This window comes from Muntiacus reevesi, chromosome 4 (genome assembly GCF_963930625.1).
Source record: "Muntiacus reevesi chromosome 4, mMunRee1.1, whole genome shotgun sequence".
Lineage (NCBI taxonomy): Eukaryota > Metazoa > Chordata > Mammalia > Artiodactyla > Cervidae > Muntiacus > Muntiacus reevesi.
In genome coordinates, this window is record NC_089252.1 from 81,211,453 (window position 1) to 81,237,758 (window position 26,306).

Here is a 26,306-nt window from a genome sequence, read left to right on the forward strand (position 1 = left end):
TTTGGCCATGCTGGGTGTTTATTGCAGCACATGGGCTTTCTGTAGTTGCCCCCAGCATGTGGGATCTTGGTTCCCCGATCAGGGATCAGACCCGTGTCCCCTGCAGTGGAAGTGGATTATTAACCCCCGGACCACCAGGGAAGTCCTCCCTAGTTAACATTTTAAAGAGAGCACTCTGACCTCTGCGTGTGTTTTGTCGGAGGGCAGGTGTGACATGATGCGGCTGTGGAGCAGGCTGGCAGGGGGAGAGAAGCTGAGAAGGGTCTGGTGTTGGGCATCTGAGAGCAGAGGGGGCAAAGGAGAGTGAGGACTCAAGTATGACTCCTGGGTCCTGGCCTGAGCAACTGGGGAGACTGTGATTCCCTTCACTTGAGATGGTATAGCCTGGGGAAGGGTGAATACGTGATTGAACCTAAAGAAGACTAAGAGGTGAAAGAATTATGATTATTCTACACATGTCTGCAAGGTGATCTGAAGGGAATTTGACTTGTTCCACGTGATGCTTGGAGCCTGATCAGTGCCAGCAGATAAAGGGCTTTAGAGGCATTTCTCTTGCACTGTTGATGAAGCCCACTGTTGGTTAGAATGGTCTGAGCTTGAGTGTGTACCTGCAGGGAGGTGATGTCTCTCTGCTAAATTGTTGAAGCTAAGATGGGTATCATCTATGAGTAGAGTGACCATTGTAATTTATGGTCCATATTGGGATATTTTTCAGAATAAAATGGGTTGCTCTTAAGTATGCCAGAATAACAAGTATACGTCTGGACTTCCTTGGTTAAATGAGGACTGTTGTTCATCCTGTCTCGCATATTCATCCTAGGGATACTGTAGAGAGGATGTCTTTGGTTGGGTATGGGTTGAAAGCAGGTGTCCTCTGGGCGTCTTTCGAAGTCTAAGGTTCTGAATATCTTTGGTGTATTTTATTTCACAGAAAAAGTTGATGTTCAGCTTTTCTGGATTAAGCGAAGTACTCTTACAATACAGGGAGATCAATGAAGTAGGCGTGTAATAAAGGCAGTCTCTCCCGTGGAGCATCCTTCTCACACCCGTCCTGCCTCACGTGCTCCTCCTCCCCTCCTGTGGGACACATTTGCAGAGTGACACCCCCTGACTTTAGTTGGGTGCCTGTCCTTGGGCATGCAGTACAGCCTTGAATTCATCTGCTTATTTGTCTGTCTTCACCCCTAGATCGTGTGCTTGGCTTCTCCACCCCCCAGGCCTCTCACAGGGCCGCATAGGGCAGGCACTCATCACATGTTTACTGATTGTATAAATGAATGAACGAATAGCATTGTAAATGAGTTCTTCAGCTCTCTTGTACCAATGGTTGTACATTCTTGTTTTCTGAATGCTTATGCTAAATCCACACTGTAGTAAGCCTATTGATAAGTTCTCTTACTAGGCTGACTTTGCTGATTGAGAAGACCAAACTGAGAGAGGTTTAATAACTTGCTCACTGTCACATAGCTAGTAAGTAGTCAATAGTCAGGGTTGGAACCTACCAAACACTTGGCTCAAAGACCATCTCCCGTTGCTCAGAACTTAACCATGACTGTTATGTAAGCAGTTCAAAGATTTTGAGAAGTTCTGCGGTTTAAAAAAACTAGTTTAATTTGATTACCCGAGTGCTTTCCTGGCTAGATGGACTGCTTTGATTGTGGAACTTCCTTCCACCTGTCCCCTTGCTGCCCCCCTCCTTCCCCCCGCCCCCATAGCTGTTAGCTATTAACATCTTGTGGAAGACTCTGGAAACAGCTTTTGGAAAAGCCTGGGTAGTAGAACAGACTTATAAGTTGAATATCCGCGGCTATGGGTTCTTTCCCTGGCTCTGCCACTACCTGCCATATTTCAGGGCTTATTTTACCATCCTTAAAATGAGGGAATTTAAACAGTTGGCCTCCCTATCCTCTCACCTTTAAAACCCAGCGGCATTGTAAGCTTGCCTGTGTTAAGCATGCAGCCAGGCTGGGAGAGCTTCTTAGGTGCCTTTTCTGTATTCTGTCTTCTGTTTGACCTTTTTCTCAGAATCCTCAGAACTTGTAAGCCACGAAAACAAAGTACAGAACCCATCAAATATCATTCAGATTTTCTGTAATTTCCCTGTTTTAGACATTGAGAAAGGTTCATAGGTAAGCCAGTAGCAATTCAAGGAGCTTAAATGAAGCCTTTTTTTTTTTTTTTTTAATGAAGCCTTTTTGTAAAGAGTTGTAATAAAAGTTTCTTTGCCTAAAGGAATAAAAACTTACTTAAAAAAATAAAAAAATTTTTCTCTTGTTTTTAGAATTTTTTTTTTAAAGCCTCAGATCCCAGACCTAGAGAGCATTATGCTAAGTTAAATAAGTCAGAGAAGGACAAATACTGTATGTTATCACTTATATGTAGAATCTAAAAAATAAAACAAACATACATAAAACAATATATGTATATATATTTGATATATATAACAAAACAGAAACAAACTCACCGATGTAGACAACAATCTCGTGATTACCAGTGGGGAGAGAAAAGGGAGGAGAGGTGAGATAGGGGTAGGGAATTAGAAGATACAAACTACTGGAAAGCTAAATAGATAAGGAACAAGGATATGTTGTACAGCACAGTGAAAAATAGCCACTGTTCTATAATAATCTTAAGTGGCATATATATTATACACCTGAAATGAACACAATATTGTAAATCAACTATACTTCGATAAACAATTTTTAATAAAAAGCCCCAAATCTACTTTCGCCATATTTCTGCAGGTCTCAATGGAGAGTGAGTCAACTACCTTACTTTTAAAGGGTTCTTGGATGCTAACGATCTTTTATGTGTTTTTTATACATTGTCTATAACAAGTGACACTCTAGGATTTCTGCTCTTCTCTTGACATGTAATAAATGTTTAGAGCATACAAAGTGGTATTTCAGGAATGCAGTGAATTCTATAATGAGGAATTTCACTAAGAACTGGAGCAAAAATGTTGAACATTTTCAGATCTGCCTTAAGTTTCATAAATATTTGTACTTTATGAAAAAGCATGCATTTTTCTGCCTCACACATTCTATTAAGTAGTCAAGGTACCTGATTTGGGATTTAATTTGAAATAAGCTGTCAGACCTGACTACCTGTCTATTTTCATGATGAATTTGTTTTTACTCTTTATTCAAGCTTACTTCTCAATTTTCTACGTTTCTATTGTAGAAAATACGAATTGTATGGGGAGCTGAAGAAAGAGATTTTACTCATTGTGTGCTTCCTATTCCACTTGACTCCTTCAGTTGCATTTGATTCTCATCCAGTTTTATTTATACTTCATGAATTTGAACAGATCTGCAATTTCTTATTGTTCACTGGTGCCAATTGAAAAATTCTCCCAGGCTGTTTTTATAGGGGTAACTGTCATGTTTATACTGTGTTTCAAAAAACATCCATCTTTTTAATTTGCTTGTCTAAATGCATTTAATTTTTAAGAGAACAGTTGTAAAGTTGTGAACTTGACATTTTTACACTTGAATGTGCATATTAACACAGTGCTTTGTCTTTTTCCTGCGCCGACTTTATTCTGGGCTGTGTGTGTATAGGAAGCATAATTTACCCCTTCTGGCAAAAATAAAGGCACCATCGCTGTCTTCCCCCTTTTCTTTTCTTTTCTTTAAGCTGTTACTACAAGTCTGGCTATGTCCCTAGGGAGAGGTGGGAAAAGATGTCTTTGCCCTCTGAAGTCCATGTCTCAAGGGGACGTCAGTACTCACACGGATCCTATTTACATTGTAATTGGTTGCTGGCTGTCTGGTACAGCTGTTTCAACTTAAACCCAAGACAGTTGCTATGGAGATGGTTTGACTAGAAATAGGTCAAGTAAAGTCCTTTTCTCCCTGGATGTAAGGGAGTGCTGTAACTCAACTAGAAGTGTCTCACTTGAACAGAAAAACGTAGATGGGCAACCACATCCACTGCCCCCACCGTTTCTCTTTGTAGGATGAGGCTTATCACAGATGCCAGACCACTCATGTTGTTGCTGTGACTCTGGAAAGAACACATCTGAAAACTCTTTCTGTTAAAAGGAATCATAGATGCTACAATTTGCAGTGTAACCTTGTTTAACTGGCTTATGTATGACTCTCAAAAGTTGCCTGGAGAAGGCAATGGCACCCACTCCAGTACTCTTGCCTGGAAAATCCCATGCACAGAGGAGCCTGTGGGCTGCACTCCATGGGGTCGCACAGAGTTGGACACGACTGAGCAACTTCACTTTCACTTTTCACTTTCATGCATTGGAGAAGGAAATGGCAACTCCATTGTTCTTGCCTGGAGAATCCCAGGGACGGGGGAGCCTGGTGGGCTGCTGTCTATGGGGTCGTACAGAGTCGGACACGACTGAGGCAACTTAGCAGCAGCAGCAGCAGAAAAAGTTGCTTATTTAATAAGTTACTAAACATAGTAGAATAGCATTTATTTTCAAGACATGACCAGTTCAAGAACAAGTCTTTTAAAATATGGTTAACAATGATATTTGGAGGAAATTATCTGGTGACATCGGATGGGATTTGTTGTATGTTTGTCTAGAAAGGATGTCTTTCCCAGTACAACTGGGCTAAGATGAGTGATGTACTACCTATAAGCTAAGTCCTCTCTTGTGGGTGACTCTGATGCTTATCTTTCCTTCTTCATGTGTCTGGTACGAAAGTGGTTCCTGACTCTGTATCTGACTGTTGTGATGTAGAGTTATATCACATCGCCTTTCTCATAGGCGGGGGTGTCATATGTTCCTCTCATAGGTCCCCAAGCTTTGTCTAGTTTGGGGCTTCATGAATGTGGAGACAATTTTTTTTATTTGTTTTATCTCTTTTTAAAATTTATTTGTTTTTTAGTTGGAGGATAATTGTTTTACAATGTTGTGTTGTATTTTTTTTACATCATCATGAGTCAGCCATACATACATATGGCCCCTCCCTCTTGAAACTCTCTCCCACCTCCCACCCCATCCCACCTCACTAGGTTGTCAGAGCACCGGGTTTGAGCTCCCTGGGTCAGACAGCAAATTCCCACTGGCTATCTGTTTTTCATACGGTAATGTGTATGTTTCCATGCCACTCTCTCTACTCCTCCCACTCTCTCTTTCCCCCCACTGTGTCCACAGTCTGTTCTCTATGTCTGTGTCTCTATTGCTGCCCTGTAAATAGGTTGATAAGTACCATCCTTTTAGATTCCATATATGTGTGTTAATATATGATGTTTGTTTTTCCCTTTCTGACTTACTTCCCTCTGTATAATGGGCTCTAGGCTCATCCACCTCATTAGAAGTGACTCAAAATGTGTTTTCTGGCTGAGTCGTAATTTGATTCTCACAGTTGGGTGGGGAGTAGGATGCTATTGGCATCTAGCGGGGAGAGGTCTGGGATGCTGCAGGCGTCCTACAATGTACGGAACAGCCCCCTCCATCAAGGAATTATGTGGCCCAGTGAGTCAGTAGTGCTGAGATGGTTATTAAGAAATGTAAAAGATTTCAGGAAAGAATGACAGTAAGAGATCTGGAAAGCAGATATGGAAAATGAGAAAAGTGTGTGTATATGATGGGAAAGAAATGAGTAGGAACTATAGCACTGATGTGTATACCTGGACCCACCAATTTGAGTTTTACAGATATTTTTGGAAGAAGATAAAGTGAGTAGTTAACCATGTAAGATAAGTATTAATATGTACAATAAATAATTGAGAAACTCTCAATATACCAACTGTCTTAAGTCATACTCTCAGGATTCTGGGAGTTGAAGATTTCCTTTAGGAATGAGGTTCCTAAAAGGGGAACCTGGCAGACAGTAGGTGCACAATAAATATATGCGACCAGAGTGAGTTGAGGGGAAACAGAGAGAAAAAGGGAACGGACTCAGAGGCCACAGGGGCAGCTGCCCCAGGTCTACCCCACAAGCCAACTCTGTGGCATTCCCCCATTGAAGAAGGTTGGGAACCTTGGAGGACTTCTGCCATTAAGGCTTGTGTTTGGTTGTCTTTACTAATGCCGTGCATGTGTGTACCCTGGGATCCAGCCATTCCACTCCACAGCGTGCTCCAGCAGGACTGCTTCTGCATATTTCCTGAGTCATGAGCTACCAAGAATGTTCACAGAAGTAGCACCATTCACAGTAGCTCAAACTGGAAACTGCCCAAATACTCATCAGCAGTAGAAGAGATAAGTAAATCCATTAAAAAAGTTGCTAATGATGGAATATTTCAAAACACAATAGGGTATAAGAAAAATAGGCATTCTAGTTTCCACCACCCAGATTTAACAAAGGCTAACATTTTGTCATATTTCCCTTTTAAAAATTCTTTTTTTTTTTTTTTTTTCTCATTTGAGAAATAGAACCTTCTGGTGACCTTAGTGTTGGGAATGGGGTAGAATTGGGTGAGTGATCTCTGAAGATCTGGAAATGTTAAGAGTGAGATGTCCTGAGCTTTCTCTGCACGTCTTCCCTTGACATGGAATGAATTACCTGTCACTGGCACTTGAATGGGCTTCCCTGGTGGCAAATATCAAACAGTGTAGTCAGCGAGAACACCACCCCCCCACCCCCCGCCCTGATTAAAGATTCCACAGTGCTGCAGAAGAAAGAGGAGGAAGCCCTGCCTTTCACCTCTCCTGCTCTCTGAGAGAGAAAACACTCTGCAGTAATGTCCTCAGAGGACATAATGCCTCTTTCATTGAGATATAAAAGAATTTGGCTTTTCCCATCAAATTGTGATTGGAATACCGTGAATGTTTTGATTGTGCTGATGTGAGAAAAAGAACAAGAACGGAGTTTGGTGTTCTCGGTGATTGCTGTAATTGTTAGCTGGGAACACATCCCCCATCTCTTCCACCCAGCCGGGCTCATCAGGACGCAGAGGACTGAGAGCAGCATTGTCTTGGGGATACCTTGAGTCCGTTCCGGTTTACAGCAGAAGAATCATTTGCAAACTTCTGTTCTTTACTTAGTATTAGCATCATTGATGATGGTCATTTTTTTTGGTAACCCTCTCCTTGATTGTCATGAGGTCCATGGTTGACTGCTTCCCTTTACTGAGTGCTTGCTAAGTGCTCGGCTTAGTCCTAAGCCCTGGGTGTATGTTTGGTTTCCTCGTAATAATCTCTGAGATAGGCATTGTTACTGTTTTCATCTTAAAATTGAGAAAATAGATGTAGGGAGGTTCAGTAGGGAGGTTGCCAAGGGTTATTGCCCTCTGCATGGCAGAGTCATAATTCAAATCACATTTTTACTGACTCCAAAATCAAAGTTTTTAATCAATCTCTAAACAATCCCAGGTAATAATGCAGTGGTAAAGAATCTGCCTGCCCATGCAGGAGATGCAAGAGATGTGGGTTTGATCCCTGGGTTGGGAGGAGGAAATAGCAACCCTACTCCAGTATTCTTGCCTGGAAAATTCCATGGACAGAGGAGCCTGGCGGGCTACAGTCCAGACACTGCAAAGAGTCAGACACACAAAGAGAAAGCTCAAATGAATGAAAATGAACAAAGCAAGGCCCACTTGATGTTGGTGTATGGGTTGACAGAGCTGTAAAGCGGGCTAAGGTCCTGGGAACAGAACGTGAGCCGAGCACTTCCCAGTCCTTCTGGAGTCACCCTGCTCTGAGCCTGCGGTGGGAGCCTGGGAGGCTGCTCTCATTTCACAGAGGAGGACTTCGGGGCCAGACAAGCAGTGGGCTTGCCCAGAGCCACACAGCGCATGTTGGGCTGGATATTCACCAGGATCTTTTGTGCACACACTCCAGCTCTGTATTTGGTCTCCTACCACCTTGGTTGACCTTCAGCCTGGCACCAAGTTGTAAGATTAATGCTGTTTCCTCATCTTTTACATCAGAGTGGTACCAGCTGTCCCAGTTGTTAGAGATTATAGAGCATTAGCTAGTAGTGTGTCTTTTTAAGATTCTTGGAAAGATACACCATTTAGATACATATTTAATCACTGCGGTGCTTTATGATGCAAGGTAATACCTTTCTAAAAAAACTTTTTATGTTGTATTGGGGTACAGCTGATTAATGTTGTAGTAGTTTAAAGTGAACAGTGAAGGGACTCAACCTTAGATGTACATGTATGCATTCTCCCCCAAACCCCCCTGCCTTCTAACCTGCCACATAACACTGCCTTTTTGTTCGTTTGTTCTGAGTGCACGTGTGGCTTGCTGAATCTTAGTTCCCCAACTTGGGATTGAACCTGGAGCATAGTCCTCACTACTGGACCACCAGGGAATTCCCGAGATGATGCTCTTTTTTTGGTTAGATTTACTTACATATACATATTTTTGATATTCTGGAAGAATGGTAATTTCATAGAAGTTGAAGACCTTAAGTGAGATTTTTTTTTTTTTTTTATTCTGCATGGACTAAATCTGTTTTTTTAGAGCTAACCTCAGCTTATCCTGTGTTGCTCTGAGGTTGCAGCTGCTCCGTGGTGGTTACCTGTGAAAGGTGCTAACTGGAGACATCCAGAAGGGCCCGACTCTACTGTCCTACACAGGTGAGACTGGGGGGTCTTAGCCTAGATGATACTTTCATTTCAAAATCAGTTCCTATGATGTTGAAGAGAAACTCAATGTCCATTGTCTATAAAAGGGTATGACGAACTCTAATCCGTTGGAAGGGAAATAGGATGACTAGAAAGAATCAATGTACAGACACAAACACTGTGCCTACGTCATGGAACACTCTGTTAAAATTCTTTTCTTTTTTTTGATGTGGACCATTTTTAAAGTCTTTATTGCATTTGTTACAATATTGCTTCTGTTTTATGTTGTGGTCTTTCCGCCGCCAGGCATGTGGATCTTGGCTCCCTGACCAGGGATTGAACCCACATCTCCTGTGTTGGAAGAAGTCTTAACCACTGGACCACCAGGGAAGTCTCTGGAAGGCTCATAATAAGTGGCCTCTTGTCATCCTCATTTGGCCTTTTAGAGGGTCCCCTCCTGTCATTCTTTCCCCTTTTGACAGTCCTATTACAAATCTCATGACATGTAACCTTTACAGATTGTTCTTCCTCATGAGTAGGCCAGCATGAGGACGGAGATTGCCTCACAGAGAAGTTGGTATCTTGCCAAGTGGCCACTGTAACAGCTAGGCCTTGGGTATAGAACTCATGTTCTCCCTCGTCCTGGACTGACATACTTTGAAGCCACCATCTGACTGAAAAACCACAGAGCTGCAAGTCGGTCAGCAAGTCTCCAGGGTGGCAAAGAAATAATTATCTCAAGCAAAAATAGAGTAACACTTTAAGCCCTGGAGGCGGAGAAAGGTTTGGGTCAGGACTCAGGGTCTCAACAGCCCAAGAAAACTGTTCTCCTAACCCAGTTTTTCAGTTGCGATTCTCGAGTCTCCATTTTCGACATCGTTCCTGCTTACTGCCCTCAGTGTGAGGGAGCCGGAAGTACATGCAGTTCAGCTCTAGGGATACAGCTCCTTGATAAATGTCATTCTTTCAAACTCTTGAGTTGGTAGGCCTTGGGGTAGAAATAGACTCTGAGGTAGAAAGTTGTAGGATTCTCAGATACCCCAGGTAGATGACCTCTTGCTGCTGCTGCTGCTAAGTCACTTCAGTCGTGTCCGACTCTGTGTGACCCCATAGACGTCAGCCCACCAGGCTCCCCCGTCCCTGGGATTCTCCAGGCAAGAACACTGGAGTGGGGTGCCATTGCCTTCTCCCTGATGACCTCTTAGGTCCCAATATATAGCTTCTTTCTGAAATATCATAGTAGAAGAAAAAGCTGAGGACAGAAGGAAGACCCAGAGTGAAATGTATTTTATCCACTGAGTCCTTTTGAAAACAGTACATGTCTTAAAACATCAATGCTGAAAACAGTGACTGGCATGTAAAGGTACTCAATAGACGCTTTGGAAAGAATAAGTGAATGTCACGGTGTGATTACTATAGGGAATTCAAAGATGCTTAAGAGGGACTTCCCTGGTTGTCCAGTAGTTAAGAATCTGCCTGCCAATACAGGGGATGTGGATTTGATCCCTGATCCCAGAACTAGGATCCCACATGTCACAGGGCAACTAGGGTCTCATGCCACAACTACTGAAGCCCGTGCACCCTTGAGACCGTGTTTCACAACAAGAGAAGCCACCACAATGAAAAGCCCCTGCACCACCACAACTAGACAAAGCAACAAAGAGTCCTTGCACAGCAACAAAGACTCAGTGCAGCTAAAAAAAAAAAAAAGTTTAAGAATTGGGCCAGGAATGTAGAGTCCACTGGAGGAAGAGTGAGCAGGAACTAAAGTTATTGGTGCTGAATAAATATGTTTATCCCCTTATTCTCAAACTTCCCCCTAATCTTCCCTGCCCCGCTATACTGTTAGAAAAAATAGAGGCTTACTTGGAATATGCTGGAGTGAGGCAAATAGAGCAGACTCATCTACAGCAGAATGACACAAGAGTTTAAAGCCAAGTATCACAGATTGGATTCTTCGGAAACAGATGCTGAGATAGAGCTTGGTGTGCAGACTATTTATTAGGGTTCCACACCTGTGGGAGGGGTGGGGAGGAAGCAGGATTGGGCAGAGGGAGAAGCCCAGACTGCAGGGCAGGTCCAGGAAGTCCCAGCCAGTTCCTCCAGGGGTGGGGTATAAATGACCCATAGGATTGAGCCCTGGGTGAACCCACATGGCTGTGCCTTTATGCTCCTGCTGTGGTTGGTCGTTGGTGACTGTGAGGTGGCTCTTTGCACCTCTCCTGAAGGAGCTAAGCGCTGGAAGCTTCTGGTCATACCATGTCCAGCGGCTGCAAAATTGTTCTTTCCTCACAGAAGAAAGCATTGGTTGATGCACCTGGCTGGTGCAACTCCATACCCGCTGCACCAAGTTGAGATTCTCTGGGGTTTCAGGCCTGCCAGCAAACTGGAGTAACGGTTCGAGTCTGGTGCCAGGAGGGATCATAACCTATTTGGGAGCCTGGGATGTCAGAAACCCCTGGGTGGAGGCGGACATGCGGTGGGGCAGGGTGGGGGGCGTTGACCTGGGGACCAGGCCCACCTCCGCATCACGGATTGAGGTGAAGGCGGAGATGGGCGGTTGGCGGGAGCCGGTCCCTGTTTCCTGTTCCTGCTCCGCCCTCCTCACTCTGCGCTCTCTGTTCCCCAGGCCGGACCATCCGGTTCTCCACGTCTCCTGGAATGATGCCGTCGCCTACTGCACGTGGGCGGGAAAGCGTTTGCCCACGGAGGCCGAGTGGGAGTACAGCTGTCGAGGAGGCCTGCAAAATAGGTACTTGGAGGGTCTCCGCTTGCTTAATAGTCTGTGGATCTTTTTTCTAAATCCACAGGGATTTACTCTGGACAGTTGATTTAAAACCACAACCATCAGCGCAGCTCTTTCCTACTGGGCTTTCCTCACCTTGGTGAAGATCCTTAGGAAACACCCATGCGGAGGTGGGTGCCCGCCATGCAGCCACATCCCCGGGCCACGCGGTCCTCCTTTGAGCCCCTCTGGCAGGCTGCCTTCTCTTTTAGGGGTTTCTTATGTTAGGCGTCTCCTGAAACATCAGTATGTCTCTGCTTTCAGAGCCATTATACAGAAAACTCACGATTGGGTCTCAGCTTCTAGGAAAGGCTCCTTACAATAGTGAAGGCTTTATAAAAAAGTGCGGTGTGATGATGCCCCGTTATGCTTCCGTATATGACCAGAATGATGGCTGCTCTCCCAGCCTCCTGTAAGCCCCTCTTTTAGTGAGGTGATTTATATCAGGCCTTGTGAGTCCTCGGGAGAGACTGAGGTTGTTGTGAGCTTGACATGATCGGGTTGTGTGGAAGTTAAAAAAAAAAAATTCCTGATTAAAAGCTTTATGTATTAAAAAAATAAAATAACTCACTTGGAACAAGCGAGCAGTGCACTCTCTCCCTGTCACTGCCTTCCTCTTCTTGACTTGTGTCCAGAAACCTGTCTATGTTTGACAGGCTGATGCCTGTGTCTCTTCTGACAGACTTTTCCCCTGGGGCAACAAACTGCAGCCGAAAGGCCAACATTATGCCAACATCTGGCAGGGAGAGTTTCCTGTGACCAACACCGCGGAGGACGGCTTCCGAGGGACCGCGCCAGTGAGTAGCGAGGTTCAGAGGGCTGCAGCCCCAGCGCACGGAGAAACCGCTAGAAACCGCTAGAATTGAGGGAGCGTGTTGCTCACTCTCTGCTCTACGTCTTGTACCCTTCCTGCCTTCATCCACTACTGCACGTGGCAAATGCTAATACTGAGATGATCTTTTTCGTAACACGTTTTTCTTTATCTTTCTATAATGCTATAGAAACTTTGAAAAAAAATTAGAAGAGTTGCAAAGGAGAAAATTGAAAGAACGTGGAATCTTACCACCCAAGATAGAGAACCCCTATTAGCATTTTGGTGGAATTCCTCCCATTCATTTTCGGTATTAATGATACTAATAATTGCTAGGAGTTCATACTTGCAGTGTGCCAGGCATGATACTGAGGTATTTGCATGAATTATCTCAGTTAATGTTCCACTCTGTAAGGTAGGTACTGTTATCCCCATTTTTTCAGGTGAGCATTCTGAGGCACAGAGAGGTTAACTAACTTGCCCAGGGTTACACAACTGGAAAGCCACACATCTGGGATTTGGACCAGGTTGGTTTGTTTCTAAAGCCCATGCTCTTAACTACCATAGGTGCCAGTGTAAATGTTTCTCGTGTTTGTGTACCTATATATTTTTTACATATTGCTTTGGGATCATACCATTATATTTAAAATCCTACTCTTTTTTCCCTGTGTAATATCAGGAACATTTTGTCTGGCGTTAGCAGTTCTTCACAAATAGATGTCTTTTAGCAGCTGGATAGCTTGTCATTTGAATTAACGCTAATTTACTTGCCTCTTATTTTTGCTAAGTTACGTCTGATTTTTTGCTAAATAACAATTTAGCAAATAACGCACATCCTGTGCGTAAATTGGAGAAGGCAATGGCGACTCACTCCAGTACTCTTGCCTGGAAAATCCCATGTACAGAGGAGCCTGGTAGGCTACAGTCCATGGGGTCGCTTGGAATTGGAAACAAGTGAGCGACTTCACTTTCACTTTTCACTTTCATGCATTGGAGAAGGAAATAGCAACCCACTCCAGTGTTCTTGCCTGGAGAATCCCAGGGACAGGGGAGCCTGGTGGGCTCCCATCTATGGGGTCGCAGCACAGAGTTGGACACGACTGAAGCGACTTAGCAGCAGCAGCAACAGCAGTGCATAAATATAAAATTTTATCTCTGATGATTTAAAAAATTTTTTTATTGAGGCATAGTTGATTTATAATGTTGTGTTAGTTTCTGCTATACAGTGAAGTGAATCAGCTACACATATGCATTTATCTGCTCTGTTTTTAGATTCTTTTCCCATACAGATCAATTCTGTGTATTGAGTAGAGTTCCCTGTGCAATACAGTAGATCCTTAATAGTGTGGTGATTTTTTAAAAGGTAGATTCCTAGCAGTGAAATTAGTGAGTCAAAGATCAGAAAACTTTCTTGGTAACAGTTTCAGATACGTAATGAAACTGTTTTCTGGAACGCATGTAGCATGTTTCCCTCCATGAGTATTCCTTTCTCTCTGCTTTTTTTTGTCAGCAGAGCCATAGGCTAATGAAGCAATGATAAAAGCATTTTGTTTTTTCTTGACACATAGAGCAAAGATGTCTTGTGGTAGGGAAATAGCACCTTACTGGATTTGTTGTTACAGAGGATAATATTCTTTCAACAATCTTTCAAACAGTTGTCATTTTAAAAAATATTTGTGTTTTTAATATTTGTTCACACAAAAATAATTCTTCCAAAATTTGTTTATAAATGTAACACACATATGTTATTTGGAACATGACCAAATGATTCCGGAATTTCAACTGAAATAATAAACAAGTGAGAAAGACAGACAATTTTTGGAAGAGATGAGGGATGAGAAGACACTTGACTTTTCAGAACCTGAAACATACTTTGAGCCATATAGTTAAGGCATTATAGTTGTTTTTGCAGGGGTGCAGAAGCAATGTAAAAAAAAATTGCATGAGAATATGTTGCCTTTAAATAGGCATAGGAACACACATGTGTGTGCTTTTAAAATTTCACATGTATGAGTTAGGTATATGATAAAAGCACCAACACAAACCAGTGGGAATTGGATGTATTTTTCAACAGAGGCAAAATTTATTTGCTACTCTACAGCAAAGTGAAGTTGGTTCTTTTCAGATTTCCTTCTGGATAGCTTGTGCTCTCAGGGGCACATAGTTTTATTCAGTAAAATGAGTGATTAGAGACCTTGGGGTCTAAGAGATCTCAACCTTTTTCTCAAACTGTGCCTGGGTAAGAAGGCCAGTTATCTCATGGGCCACTGTTGGTCAGCAGAACCTGTGCTGTAGGATAAACACAACAGGGAGCCTGATGAAGATGCTTAGGAGACCCCAGGAGAGGTGACTCGTGATGCAGAAGCAGGACACTCAGCCTTGAAGCACATACAGCATAGGCTTCTGATCGACCCAGGCAAATTATATAAGCACCTGTCAGTTATAAAAGACCATGAGAATCTGTATTGAACAGTTATGAATGTTTTACGGCACTTAATGGCTACAGAATTTCACATCACTCTTTAGGCAGATGAACCTTCAAGGAAAAAGTCATTTATTCTCAAGTCAGTGCATCTTCTCAGAAAATAACAATTTCCATATGAAATAAGGATACTTTACAGATATTTAGAGTTGGAACATTTGACTGGGGATGTTCAGCAGATGTCTGCGTTGGAGGATATTCAGCAGAACTTACCTGAAGAAGTTGCCATGGAAGTTCCTAAGATAAAATTAGAACATTTGCCAGGAGCCGACATGAGAAATACTGCCTGAAGAGAAGGAAAACCAACACATTGTAGAGAGGTCACGTCCACCTTTGTTTGGAATGAGACTTGACGAAGATTTCTACCTTTAAAGCGGGACTATTTCTCTCAGGTTCTCTTAGCTTCCTTGTGGCCACAGGCCTTGGTCCCTGGAGAACAGGAATCGAACTTCCAATGATGGGATGGACTACAGTGAAATAGCTCCCTCACTTGCTGTTTTGTTTTATTAGTTTCACTCATTAGTTTTAAATTGAGTGAACTATTCTGACTGCAGTGAACCTAAAGAATCGATTTTCTGTTTGATTGGGCCTCCGTTGTAAGTTATCAGTATGTTTTGGCTTTCATACGTATCTGCTCATTCACCTTAAAATAAGCATGTTGGAAGTATTTCTTCTGAGCTTTCTGGAAGGAAGTTTTGGTTGGTGTGACTAACTGAACAAAGAGCAGTTAAAATTTTTATATTCTCGTGGTAATTTTGGGAGTGGTGACCTCCAGATTTTACCTCACTTAAACATCCAGTTGCTTACAGAAGGAAAACCCCTCCAACCTTTCAGTAAATGCTGTTATTAATGTTTTCTCATCTTAGGGTTTAACAGCACCACATAGGCTAACTTGCTTGCCCATAGGCTAACTAACTTGCTTGTGTTGTCATGTAAAGAGGACTTTAGGCTGGCTGACCTCCATTAATCTGCTCTCTAAGTCTGAGAAATGGTTCCTCCCTCCACTTCTCCACTTCGTTCATTCCATCTTTTAGTTGCTCTCATGCCCCTTGCTCCTTTCCATCTTTTCGCTGAAACAAATTATTTTCTTCTTTTTCTTCCAACTTTCTTTCTGTCTTATTCTTCTTCATTATCTCCAAATTCTTGAAAGAACAGTTTATGCCTCTGACCTCTTCTCCTTCACTGTCTCTCTGACCTTTAACCTCTGACCTTGATTCTCATAAGATGCTTCTACCTTTGTGGAGGAGGGTTCATCTTCAGCTCGAAATCTCTCCCTCTAGGGAGTTTCTGCATATTTTCTTCCATTCTCTTACCCTACTAATCCCACCCTGCCTTTCTAGATTGGATGTTTTTAATTTTTGGCATCATCATTCTTTCTCCCTCATTAAAACTCTTTCACGTCTATGTCATCAAACCCTTTCTGCCTTCTGTCGACATGCATGGAATTACTGAATGAAGCAGTGAATAGGTACTGCTGTTTCCATAATGAATGCTGAATTTGGAAGCAGAGTGGTAAAAATTTCCAGCTTTCCCCATCATCTGGATTAAGTTTTTTTCGGAGTAGCATCATAACTTTATTGAAGTGCCCTGGATTGCCCACATATCAGATGGTTCCATATTTATGTGTAGATCTAAAACCTTCTGAAGTCAAGTAGGAAATTAATTTTATTCCTTTTAGTTCTACTTCATTAATTGAGAAAAAACATGAACTTAACAAAAAGATTTTTTAAAAAGAACCTCAATGATATCTTAATATTTTTTTCACTTAAAAAATAAAAGTTTCCTTCATGTATGAGCATTTCCCATAAAATATGTTAGGAAAAAGTTTTGAGTCCCTAAAATAGCAAAACTTGTTCTGTATGCATTTATTATTCAGTCAAAGGTTTTTCTCTGGTCCTCCTCCCCACCTTCCTTTGTACACAAGCTCTACACTTTGGTACCATGTCTGTGACATAATTATGTGGCAGACTGTCTGATCTACCTTTGAAATGTGATGTAATTGCTGACTGAAGAGCCTGTGCAGCTTGCCTCATGCTTCCAGGTCCCAGGGATTGCAAACTTTCTTTGTTTTATAGATAGCACTTGATAATGAATTCATAGTTCCTCTATAATAAGAAGTCCCATCAGTGTTTTAACAATAATGACTCAGGCTTAAAGATAAACTGGTGAGTTGGAGGGGGCTGGTGGAGAGGACAGAATTGACTTGAGGTCTGTCTGTGCCTAAAGATGTTGTGGCCAGCAGAGCTCAGCTGTGATGACAAGACTGATACTGGGTATAATGCCATTTCTCTTATGCTTCGGAAAGTCCCCAGATAATTTACCTGCCACTTCTCAATGAGATACAGATACTAGTCTCTCTAATAAGAATTATTTCATTGACTTTCTTACCATGTAACATAAACTCTTCTGAGGTTTCTGAACTCTCTTTGAGAACTCAAAGCTGAAAAATATCTTCCTCTGTTTTTATATTGGTCAGATTGTATTTTCACTGTTGGAATGAAAATTCATATTCATACTTTGAAGTAAGAGGTCTTTGTGCATTTTTATACTGAAGAGGCTTTCTAGACAAAGTGAGTAGATTGACAACATTTCCCCCTTTTTTTAATTTTTAGGTTGACGCCTTTCCTCCCAATGGTTATGGCTTATACAATATAGTAGGGAACGCCTGGGAGTGGACTTCAGACTGGTGGACTGTTCACCATTCTGTTGAAGAAACGATTAACCCAGTGAGTATTAGTCTCAGAATATGTATTATGAAAAGGTTACACCCATCCTTTGGGCAGATTATGGTAGGAATTTCGTGTGTTTTGGCTATTTATGTACTATTGAAATTAATCTTGGAATTTCCCCAAGGAATATTAAGCACATCTTATTTTTTTTTTTCAACCTTAAGGCATTGTGAAGAAATGTTTGTGGACATTTATTATGCTGCTGGATCGTTACAGTGATAATGATTTGAGGAAATCTGCCTTTTAACTGTAGAAATTATATTCAGCCTCATAAATGTGATCAAAGTGATGAGATGTATAAATAACTAGCAAAATTCATTAATGTTTGTTAATAACTATTGAGATCTGGTAGGTGGTATTTATCGTGTTGCTAATTGCCTGAGTTTTCATTGGCTGAAATTTTGATTGAAGAACATTGTTTGGAGAAAATGAGAAGGATGTTTTCTGGGTGAATGTTGAATCAGGAAGTTGAGTCATTTGATGATTATTTCCTGAACTCCACAGTATGTCAGTTCATAAACCTTGGGAGTGTAGCAAAACTAAGTTAAATTTTACCTTCTCTGGCATGGGAGTACTATTAACTGCAGCTAGTGGGCTACTCTGCCTCTAAAGTCAAGCTCTCTCAGCATATATAATAATTTAGACACTATAAGAATTAGGTGTGCAGGTGGGAAGTACTTCCTTTAAGAAGAACATGTCTGAGTATTTCTTGTGCGAACAGATTGGGGGGGGGGATGCCATTTAAAAATCCTATCTCTAGCAAACTAGACAGTCATAAGTCAGATCCAGGAATATATATTTATACCCAAACTAGCTAGACTGGGAACTTAATCTGCTTAATTTTAAACCTTAACCTCTTGAAAACCTACAAAAGGTAATGATAAAGACAATTAATTCTTTGATCTCTTCTCAGTGAAAGGTTAAACAGCTCAGAGTAGTTGAAGAAATTGTCAGACTCTGTGCCTCGGGCCTTTTTTTTTTTTTCCTTCAGAATTTGGGCATAAATTTGTGTGATATGCTTGATTTTTCTTCACAGAATAACACATGAGTTGCTCATGAATAATCTATAGACAGAAATCTCCTTTCTTGGGGACAGATGAAAAAGCTGATTTCTTCAGAAATGGTCACTTCCTCCTTGTTTTCCTTGGCAGGGCTTGTGGAACTAGTGGTCAAAGGCAGCCCATCTCTCCAACATGAGAATAAGGTTGTGAAATTTTTGGTGGGTTTGAGGTTGGGAGATGCCATTCTCCACTGGCACAGTGTGACTTGGCGTTTGCTGTCAGAAGCAGAAATAGAATTTTTTTCTCCCCTTAGATGAAAGCATCTGCATGTTTGGAAAGGGTGCACCAGGCTTCAAAATTCTGGCAAGTTGTGAATGTATTTCTGTGACCATCTGTTGTCAAGCTGAGGGCTTATTAGCTTTCAGTTTTATAATTGCTTGTGTTGCTTCTAAGGATTTACAGAAAAATCCATATATTCTTGTTTTCAGAGTCCCAGGCTCTGATCTTGGATGTTGTCTTTGCTCTATAAATCGTTAGCCTTGTAGGTTTCTGTCACAAAGGCCTCATTTGCTTCCTGGTTTGACTGGGATTAGGTTCACCAGTTTGGAGGACTGAACCCCAATTCCCTTGCAAACTCAGACTCTATCATTCAGATCTTTACAACCAGCACTACTGTCATCTCTCGTCTGTGTTACTGCATCAGTCTCCCCGTTGGGCTCCCTGGCTTCATTCTTTCTGCTCTGTTGCAGCTGGAATGATCTTTATTGAGAATACGTTTAACGCTTTCACTCCTCTGTTTAAAGAATAAATAAAGTACGGACTCTTGAACATGACTTCTGAAGGCTAAAATAATTTAGCCGTTGCTGATCGCTCAATGACCACAGCTTTTTCTTCCTTTCAACATTTCATTTTGAAACATTACAAAAGTTCAGAAAATAGCATAACAGAGACCTATGTATCTATCATTATGATACATATTTAACATATATTGACAGCTTATTGTATTTACTGTATTTCTTTTAACCAAAGAAAAAGAACAAAAACTATTCTGTCACCACTTGATAATTGTCTGTATTTTTAATTTAAGCTGTTCTGGTCTGGGTATAGTGCTATCTCACTGTGGTTTCTTAGTCATTACATATATATACATATATTTTTATTTTATTGAAGTAGAATTGATTTACAGTATATTAATTTCTGCTGTACAGCCTAGTGATTCAGTTTATATATATATATACACACATACATTCTTTTTCATATATATGTATATATGCATACTTTATATATATTCATATACACACATTCCTTTTCATATGCTTTTCCATTATGGTTATCACAGGACAGTGCATACAGTTCCCCGTGCTATACTGTTGTTTATCCATTCTTTATATATGAGTTTATATTTAGTCATCATATATTAAAGTCTGTATCTGATAACTCTCATAGGGTGCCACCCTGTTGACCTGCTTCCATTGTGTGTCATTCTTGGGTTTTGGTTACATCTTATTTTCTCACATGCTCCAGTATTTTTGATTGAGTGCCAGACATTGTGTGAGATAAGTTGTAGAGATTATTTGAGATCTGGAGAGTGGACTCTTTCTCTGGAGCAGGCTTATCTTTGCTTCTGGAAACTTACATATCATCTTAGCTATTCTAGCCAGTAATTGAGGTGATTTGAAGCTCAGCTTCAGTCCCTGTGAGGGCTAGATGTGTACAGCTCTTCAGGGTGCCAGCCAGGAGGCTAGGAGGTTTCCACAACTCTTCTTCCTTGGAGGGCCCTGTGCAAGTTGCTCAGTTATGTCTGTATAGTCCATGGAATTCTCCAAGCCAGAATACTGGAGCGGGTATCCTTTCCCTTCTCCAGGGCATCTTCCCAATCTAGGGATCAAACCCAGGTCTCCCGCATTGCAGTCAGATTCTTTACCAGCTGAGCCACCATGGACGCCCTAAGCTCCAATTGTTTTCTTGGTCCATGAGTCTATACAAGGTTCTGTTCAGCTTCTCAGTATTATACTTGCTGCAGCTGGAATCAGCTGACCACTGGGGAAACAAGCCCACCTCTCTGGGCTTGTTTTCAGTCTGGGATTGAGCTCAGCAGTTCCTCACAGCTCTTGATAGTTCTCATCTGAGCGGGTTTAAACTCCTATTTCTCTTTGAGGTCTTAATTGATCTGCCTTTCTTCCCTAAGGGCTGTGTGTCTCCAGTGCCTAGCAAAGAACCTGGTCCTGTAATAAAGCCAGTTCCAGATACCTAGAATCAAAGAGAGTTTGGTCACTGTTCATACTGGAGGTGTTTCAAAAGCAAAAGCTAGGTAAAACATATATTTTCAGGGTAAGTTTTGAACCAAAGTGAACATTTCAACCCAGGAACGGACCCCTTCAGTGTCATGTGTATATTTTAGCTCCAAGACTAACTCATAATGGCAAATACTTTTCAAGCTTCTTTGGAGAAGTTGGGAACAGCCAGTGCTCTGTAGGCAGAGGCTATTCAGGGAATACCTTTTTCTTGTTCAGTGACTTCCAGGGAGCAAAGTTAATCATTAGTGTTTATTTTATTGGCTAGTAACACCTTGTATGCTCTGTACACAAAATCCTAGGAGAGGCAGAGGTATTTGGCCATATGGAGTGAGGGTCAGTTTGGTCTTGCCTGGTCGAAGGTTCTGGGGGGTGTGCATGCATGCTTGTGTGTAATTTTCGAAACTGCTTAGGATGTCTTTCTACACAGGTGCAATCCAGAGTGTGGCCGCTGATGCTACTGTTTTTTATAACCCAATTAAGAAGTAATTTGTGTGTGTGTGTGTGTATGTGTGTGTGTGTGTGTGTTTTCCTTTGCAGTTACCTTACCTAGAAACCCATATTGATCTCTGGAAGTGTGTGGTGGGGCTTGTATCCTTAGTCGCTCAGTCATATCTGACTGTTTGTGACCCCATGGACTGTAGCCCTCCAGACGCCTCTGTCCATGGGATTTCCCAGGCAAGAACAGTGGAATGGGTTGCCATTTTCTCCTCCAGGGGATCTTCCTGACCCAGAGGTCGAACTCACACATCTCGCATTGGCAAGCAGATTCTTTCCCACTGAGCCACATGGGAATCCCCCAGAAATGTGTGGTACTTTCAGTCAAAGACTATATAGAACTTATCTAGCATCCTAACTTCCCACACCTACATCCTTACTTTACTACCCTAGTACCATACCCAGGGTACCATGGTACCCTGGTTCACGGGTGATATAAAAGGATGGAGTAATATGTAATATCTTTGCCACTCTCACTTAAGGTACACAGTTTTATTGGGTCAGCTTTTTTTTTTTTTTGTCCTAAGGGAAAGAAATATAGCCTTAGAATTAGTCAAAGTAACGTGGATTTTAGCTCTGCCACTTGATATTAAAGGAATCTCTCAAAAAAATTAAAAAAAAAATAAAGGAATCTCTCTAAGTTTAGGACATACCTCAAGTTTCCTTATATACAAATTGGGAATAATTATACCTATCTCTGGAGAAGGCAATGGCACCCCACTCCAGTACTCTTGCCTGGAAAATCCCATGGGCGGAGGAGCCTGGTGGGCTGCAGTCCATGGGGTCGCTAAGAGTCGGACACGACAGAGTGACTTCACTTTCACTTTTCCCTTTCATGCATTGGAGAAGGAAATGGCAACCCACTCCAATGTTCTTGCCTGGAGAATCCCGGGGACCAGGGAGCCTGGTGGGCTGCCGTCTATGGGGTCATACAGAGTCAGACACGACTGAAGTGACTTAGCAGCAGCAGCATACCTATCTCATGAATTTGTTGGCAAGTTAGATCTGATAATGTTGCATGTGAAAATATAACGTTAGACCCCAGAAGTACTATTGTGCTAGTGATTTACTTTTTTTTTCCTTAATTATTTTTTGCTACGTAATTGGAAGATTATATGCTTCTTTTTGGGTTTCCTAGGTAGCTCAGTGGTAAAGAATCTAGCTGCCAGTGCAAAGGACGTGGGTTCGATCTCTGGTTTGGGCCCATCCCCTAGAGAAGTAAATGGCAACCCACTCTAGTATTCTTGTCTGGAAGGTCCCATCAACAGAGGAGCCTGGTTGGCTAAAGTCCATGGGGTTGCAAGAGAGTTGAACACAACCGAACAACTGCGCAGACATAAATACATGCTTCTGTTCAGCAGAATTAATAAGAAATGTTGGCCTTTGGAAGCAGAGGAGGAGAAAATGATGTTTATAAATAATGAATGCCTAATATTCTTCATATCCTTACCTTTTGTTAACTTATCATGTAGTCATCCTTACAATGAAAATCTCGCTTTGTGGCTCATTAGAGTCCAATGGGAATAATGTTTCCCAAAAAGTATTCCTCCTCTGAATGAATCCCTGATGCTAGTCAGATGCTATTAGCCAGAGATTCTGTTTGTTCTGTTTTTGTCAATGTGGAGTTTGACTCTTCAGTTCGATCATACAGCTCTAGACATTTTGGGAAATGTGTTCTGCTTTGCAAGGCTGCGGGGTTGTGGTGTGGAGTTGACCAGAGGAAACATAAGTCCTCCTTTTGTGCTGGCTGTGGTTTGGAGCTTGCACTCCGCTTGTTTTGAAGAACACACCTCTGACCCTTGCCTGTCGCACAGGGCACGTGCCAAGCTCTGACCTGAGGTCAAAGTGGACCACATGTTGGCAGGTGCCTCATGGTCAGTCCTGTTTTTGCCATTGGGTGGTTGGACTTGGGACTTGGACTGCGTTTGTCCATCCTTTAAATTCTGCCTTTATTTGTTCCTTGTCCCAGTAATGCCTCTGGCCACACACCACTATATGAATCAATGAATTTTGTGCATCAGAAATGTTAGACTCCTGCTTAGGCTGTTTCCCAGACCTCCTCTGCCTTTGGCATGAGACTGGCCTTGTCTCAGCCTGGCAAGAGACAGTAAATGTCACATCTTCCTGAGGTGAGACTTTCACCCATGGACTGCCCCCTTGGCAGCCCAGTCAACGCAGCTCGCATTCCTGGAATACTACTATTAGGTAGTAGTGCCCGGAGAAGTTGATTAAGGATCTTATCTCACATAAGACCCTTTATTCACATATTTTCAATGAGGACAGTTTAGAATAAATCAGTTTGATGGAAAAGTAACCTGGTCTCCAAAATGAAAAAGACATGAAAATATTAAGGAAGTTGACTTAAACTGTGGTTGTAAATTATACTTAATAAGTCCCAAAGGGAAAGCAGGGTGGTCAAAAAAATCAGTCCCTTGAGACCATGTTTATGAAAAGAATTTCATCTTCTCCCTAGGGGAAGATGGAAATTGTTCCAGAGGAACAGCTGATGTTGATCTATAGCCACTTTTCTTTGTGGTTGTGGAGCAAGGTTGGTCATTCACCAACCACAAAATACTGTTGACAAATAGAGGAAATAAGCTCGAGTATATATGGCTCAGATATTTAGATCCTGTAAATGCATTTTCAAACACAGTATCCAGTCACATGCTTCTTGCTTGAAAAGAGTGAATGCTAATTTCAGTTGCTGTTTGGAAGGTGGTAAAAATGCTGTTTGTTCATAATATTACCTTCAGAGTCTCATGTTACAGCTCTTGACTCTTCCTGAGCAGATAGTGCAGGACACCCAGATGTATCGTGGCCCCCTCTCTTAGTTTGGAGGACCAGTGGATCTTGGTGGGAAATGAAAAACTCCAGCCTCTACCACTGTAGGACCCCTGTTTTGATCCTGGGGACACCTGTGGTTCTGCAGCCTTGAGCTTCAAACTTCCTGGGCCAGAGAACTCTCTAATACCTGGGGCATCTAGTTGTGTCATCAGAGGTGCCCACTGTTTGATGTTCTCCCATGGCCAACCGCATATTTTCACCACCAGATCTTCACTTCACTGGTCCTCATTGTACAGTTGGTGAGGACACAGAACATGGCTTCTGTCTTGTGCATGCAAGTTTTTCAGACCCCTGAAAACAGTCACAGCCTATGCCCCTCATCTTTCTCTTTCTAGATGAGCATCCCCATTCTTTCAATTGCACCTGGAATAACTTGGATTCTAATCCAGGGCAACTGGGGTTACAGTCCTTTGTATAATATAAGTGGGAAAAAAGTCCCCTTTTCTAAATGAGCATCTGGAAATGTACACAGCATTCTCTCTGTATGTTCCCTGATAGATGCAAATAATAGTGCCACAGTCCTTTCCCCTCCTTCTCTGTCATTGGGTCTCAGACTGCGGTAGCTGTTAAAGGCTGTGCCAGTGGAATCCAATCGAGGGCTTTTGAATTTCATTGCTGTCACTGTGGTTAGCGTTGTGTGACACTGGGCAAGTCACTTAACTACTCCGGGACTCAGGTTTGCTTCTTTCATCAGTGGGGACGTAGATTGCCGCTTCACAGAGTTGTTGTGAGGAATTGAGAGAGTGTCGGTAGCAACTTAGACCAACATTTGGCAAAGAGCAAGCATATGGTACATGGCAGCTTCGGTTTTCAACATTGCTGGTTCTATCCCCCTTCTGCTATGTGGCCTCTTACTATTATGTACAGTTGCAGCAGGGACAGGAAGAGCAGCATCTCCCCGTTGGCCCCTCATAAGCTTTCAGTAGCCAAAGAGTACTTCCTCTTTTTCTCCTGGCTTCCCTGGTAGCTCAGACAGTAAAGAATCCGCCTGCAATGTGGGAGACCCTGATTCGATTCCTGGGTTGGGAAGACCCCATGGAGAAGGGATAGGCTACCCACTCCAGTATTCTTGGGCTTTCCTGGTAGCTCAGGTGGTAAAGAATCTGCCTGCAATGGGGGAGACCTGGGTTCAATTCCTGGGGTGGGAAGATCCCCTGGAGGAGGTCATGGCAACCCACTCTAGTATGCTTGCCTGGAGAATCCATGGGACAGAGGAGCCTAGAGGGCTGCAGTCCATAGCGTCACAAAAGTCAGACACGACTGGGTGACTAAGCACACACACTTTGTCCCCCATGTTTATTGACTTTAGGCTGAGTCTCTTTAATTATTGTTATTATGCAGCTGTGTTTTATGCATTTATTTATGGGTAGTTTTTAAACTGTTTTGAATCTTAACAGCCCTATTTTGAAATGTAATGAAGAGCCTATCTCTTCTCTCCATCAAATTCCTTTTTTTTTTTTTTTAAATCAGTTTCAGCCTTGAGAGACAGCTTACAGACTTCATTGCGACTATCAGCCCTGTCATTTATGGTAGTGGTTTTCCCTTCCAACTTATTAGAATCAACCAGTTTGGCTGTTTTTTTTCCCCCTGTCATCTGAGAACTTACTGTGTTGTGGGGCAGTGTTGTCTCTCAGGGATGCAAAGATGCACGAGACAGCCTGGCTGTTAGGGAACGTCTAGTCTAGGGAGAGGTGGCGATCAGGTCAATCAAGATGCCCTGTGGTCAGCGTTGCTGCTGGGACTTCCCTGGTGGTCCAGTGGTTAAGAATCTCTCTTGCAGTGTATGAGACCCCAGTTTGATCTCAGGTCAAGGAAGCTCCCACATACCGCAGAGCTACTAACCCTGTGCGCCGCAATCACGGAGCCTGTGCTCAGAGCCTGCGTGTTGCAACTACTGGAGCCCGGGTGCCCGAGAGCCTGTGGTCCGCAGCCAGAGAGGCCGCTGCAGTGAGAAGTCCATGTATCGCAACTAGAGAGTAGCCGCCCCCCCCAACTTGCTGCAACTAGAGAAAAACCCTCACAGCAACAAAGACCCAGCACAGTCAAAGATAAATAAATAAACAAATCTTCAGAAAAAGAGCTGCTGCTGATGTGGTTGTGATGGGGCCTTGCTGAGCTCTCTTCTCTGCTGGTTGGAGCCGGGAAGGCTTTTCTGAGGAGGTGGCCTTGGGAAAGGTGGCAGCAGCTGTGGCCTTCCAAACACAGGAAGGCCAGGGTGTGGCCTCGTGAGGAATTCATGGTCAGCAGAGAAAGGATTTTCATTCTTTACCCTGCTGCTTTCAGATCCTTTGGAGAAGGGAATGGCAACCCACTCCGGTATTCTTGTCTGGGAAATCTCATGGACAGAGAAGCCTGGCAGGCTACAGTCCATGGGG

At 42.6% G+C, this 26,306-nt stretch overlaps 1 protein-coding gene across 2 annotated transcripts in view; it reads left to right on the plus strand.

Moving 5' to 3' along the window:
- The window catches only part of SUMF1 (sulfatase modifying factor 1), an 86,826-nt gene that overhangs the window by 27,776 nt on the left and 32,744 nt on the right, over positions 1-26,306 (plus strand). Inside the window, exons 4-7 of one of the 2 annotated variants that reach the window (XM_065933265.1) lie at positions 8,417-8,499; positions 11,117-11,239; positions 11,955-12,069; positions 17,178-17,291. In XM_065933265.1, the coding sequence (XP_065789337.1) occupies positions 8,417-8,499; positions 11,117-11,239; positions 11,955-12,069; positions 17,178-17,291 (435 nt within the window). The remainder of the gene's footprint in view (positions 1-8,416; positions 8,500-11,116; positions 11,240-11,954; positions 12,070-17,177; positions 17,292-26,306) is intronic. The other variant, XM_065933266.1, reaches the window with a different exon arrangement.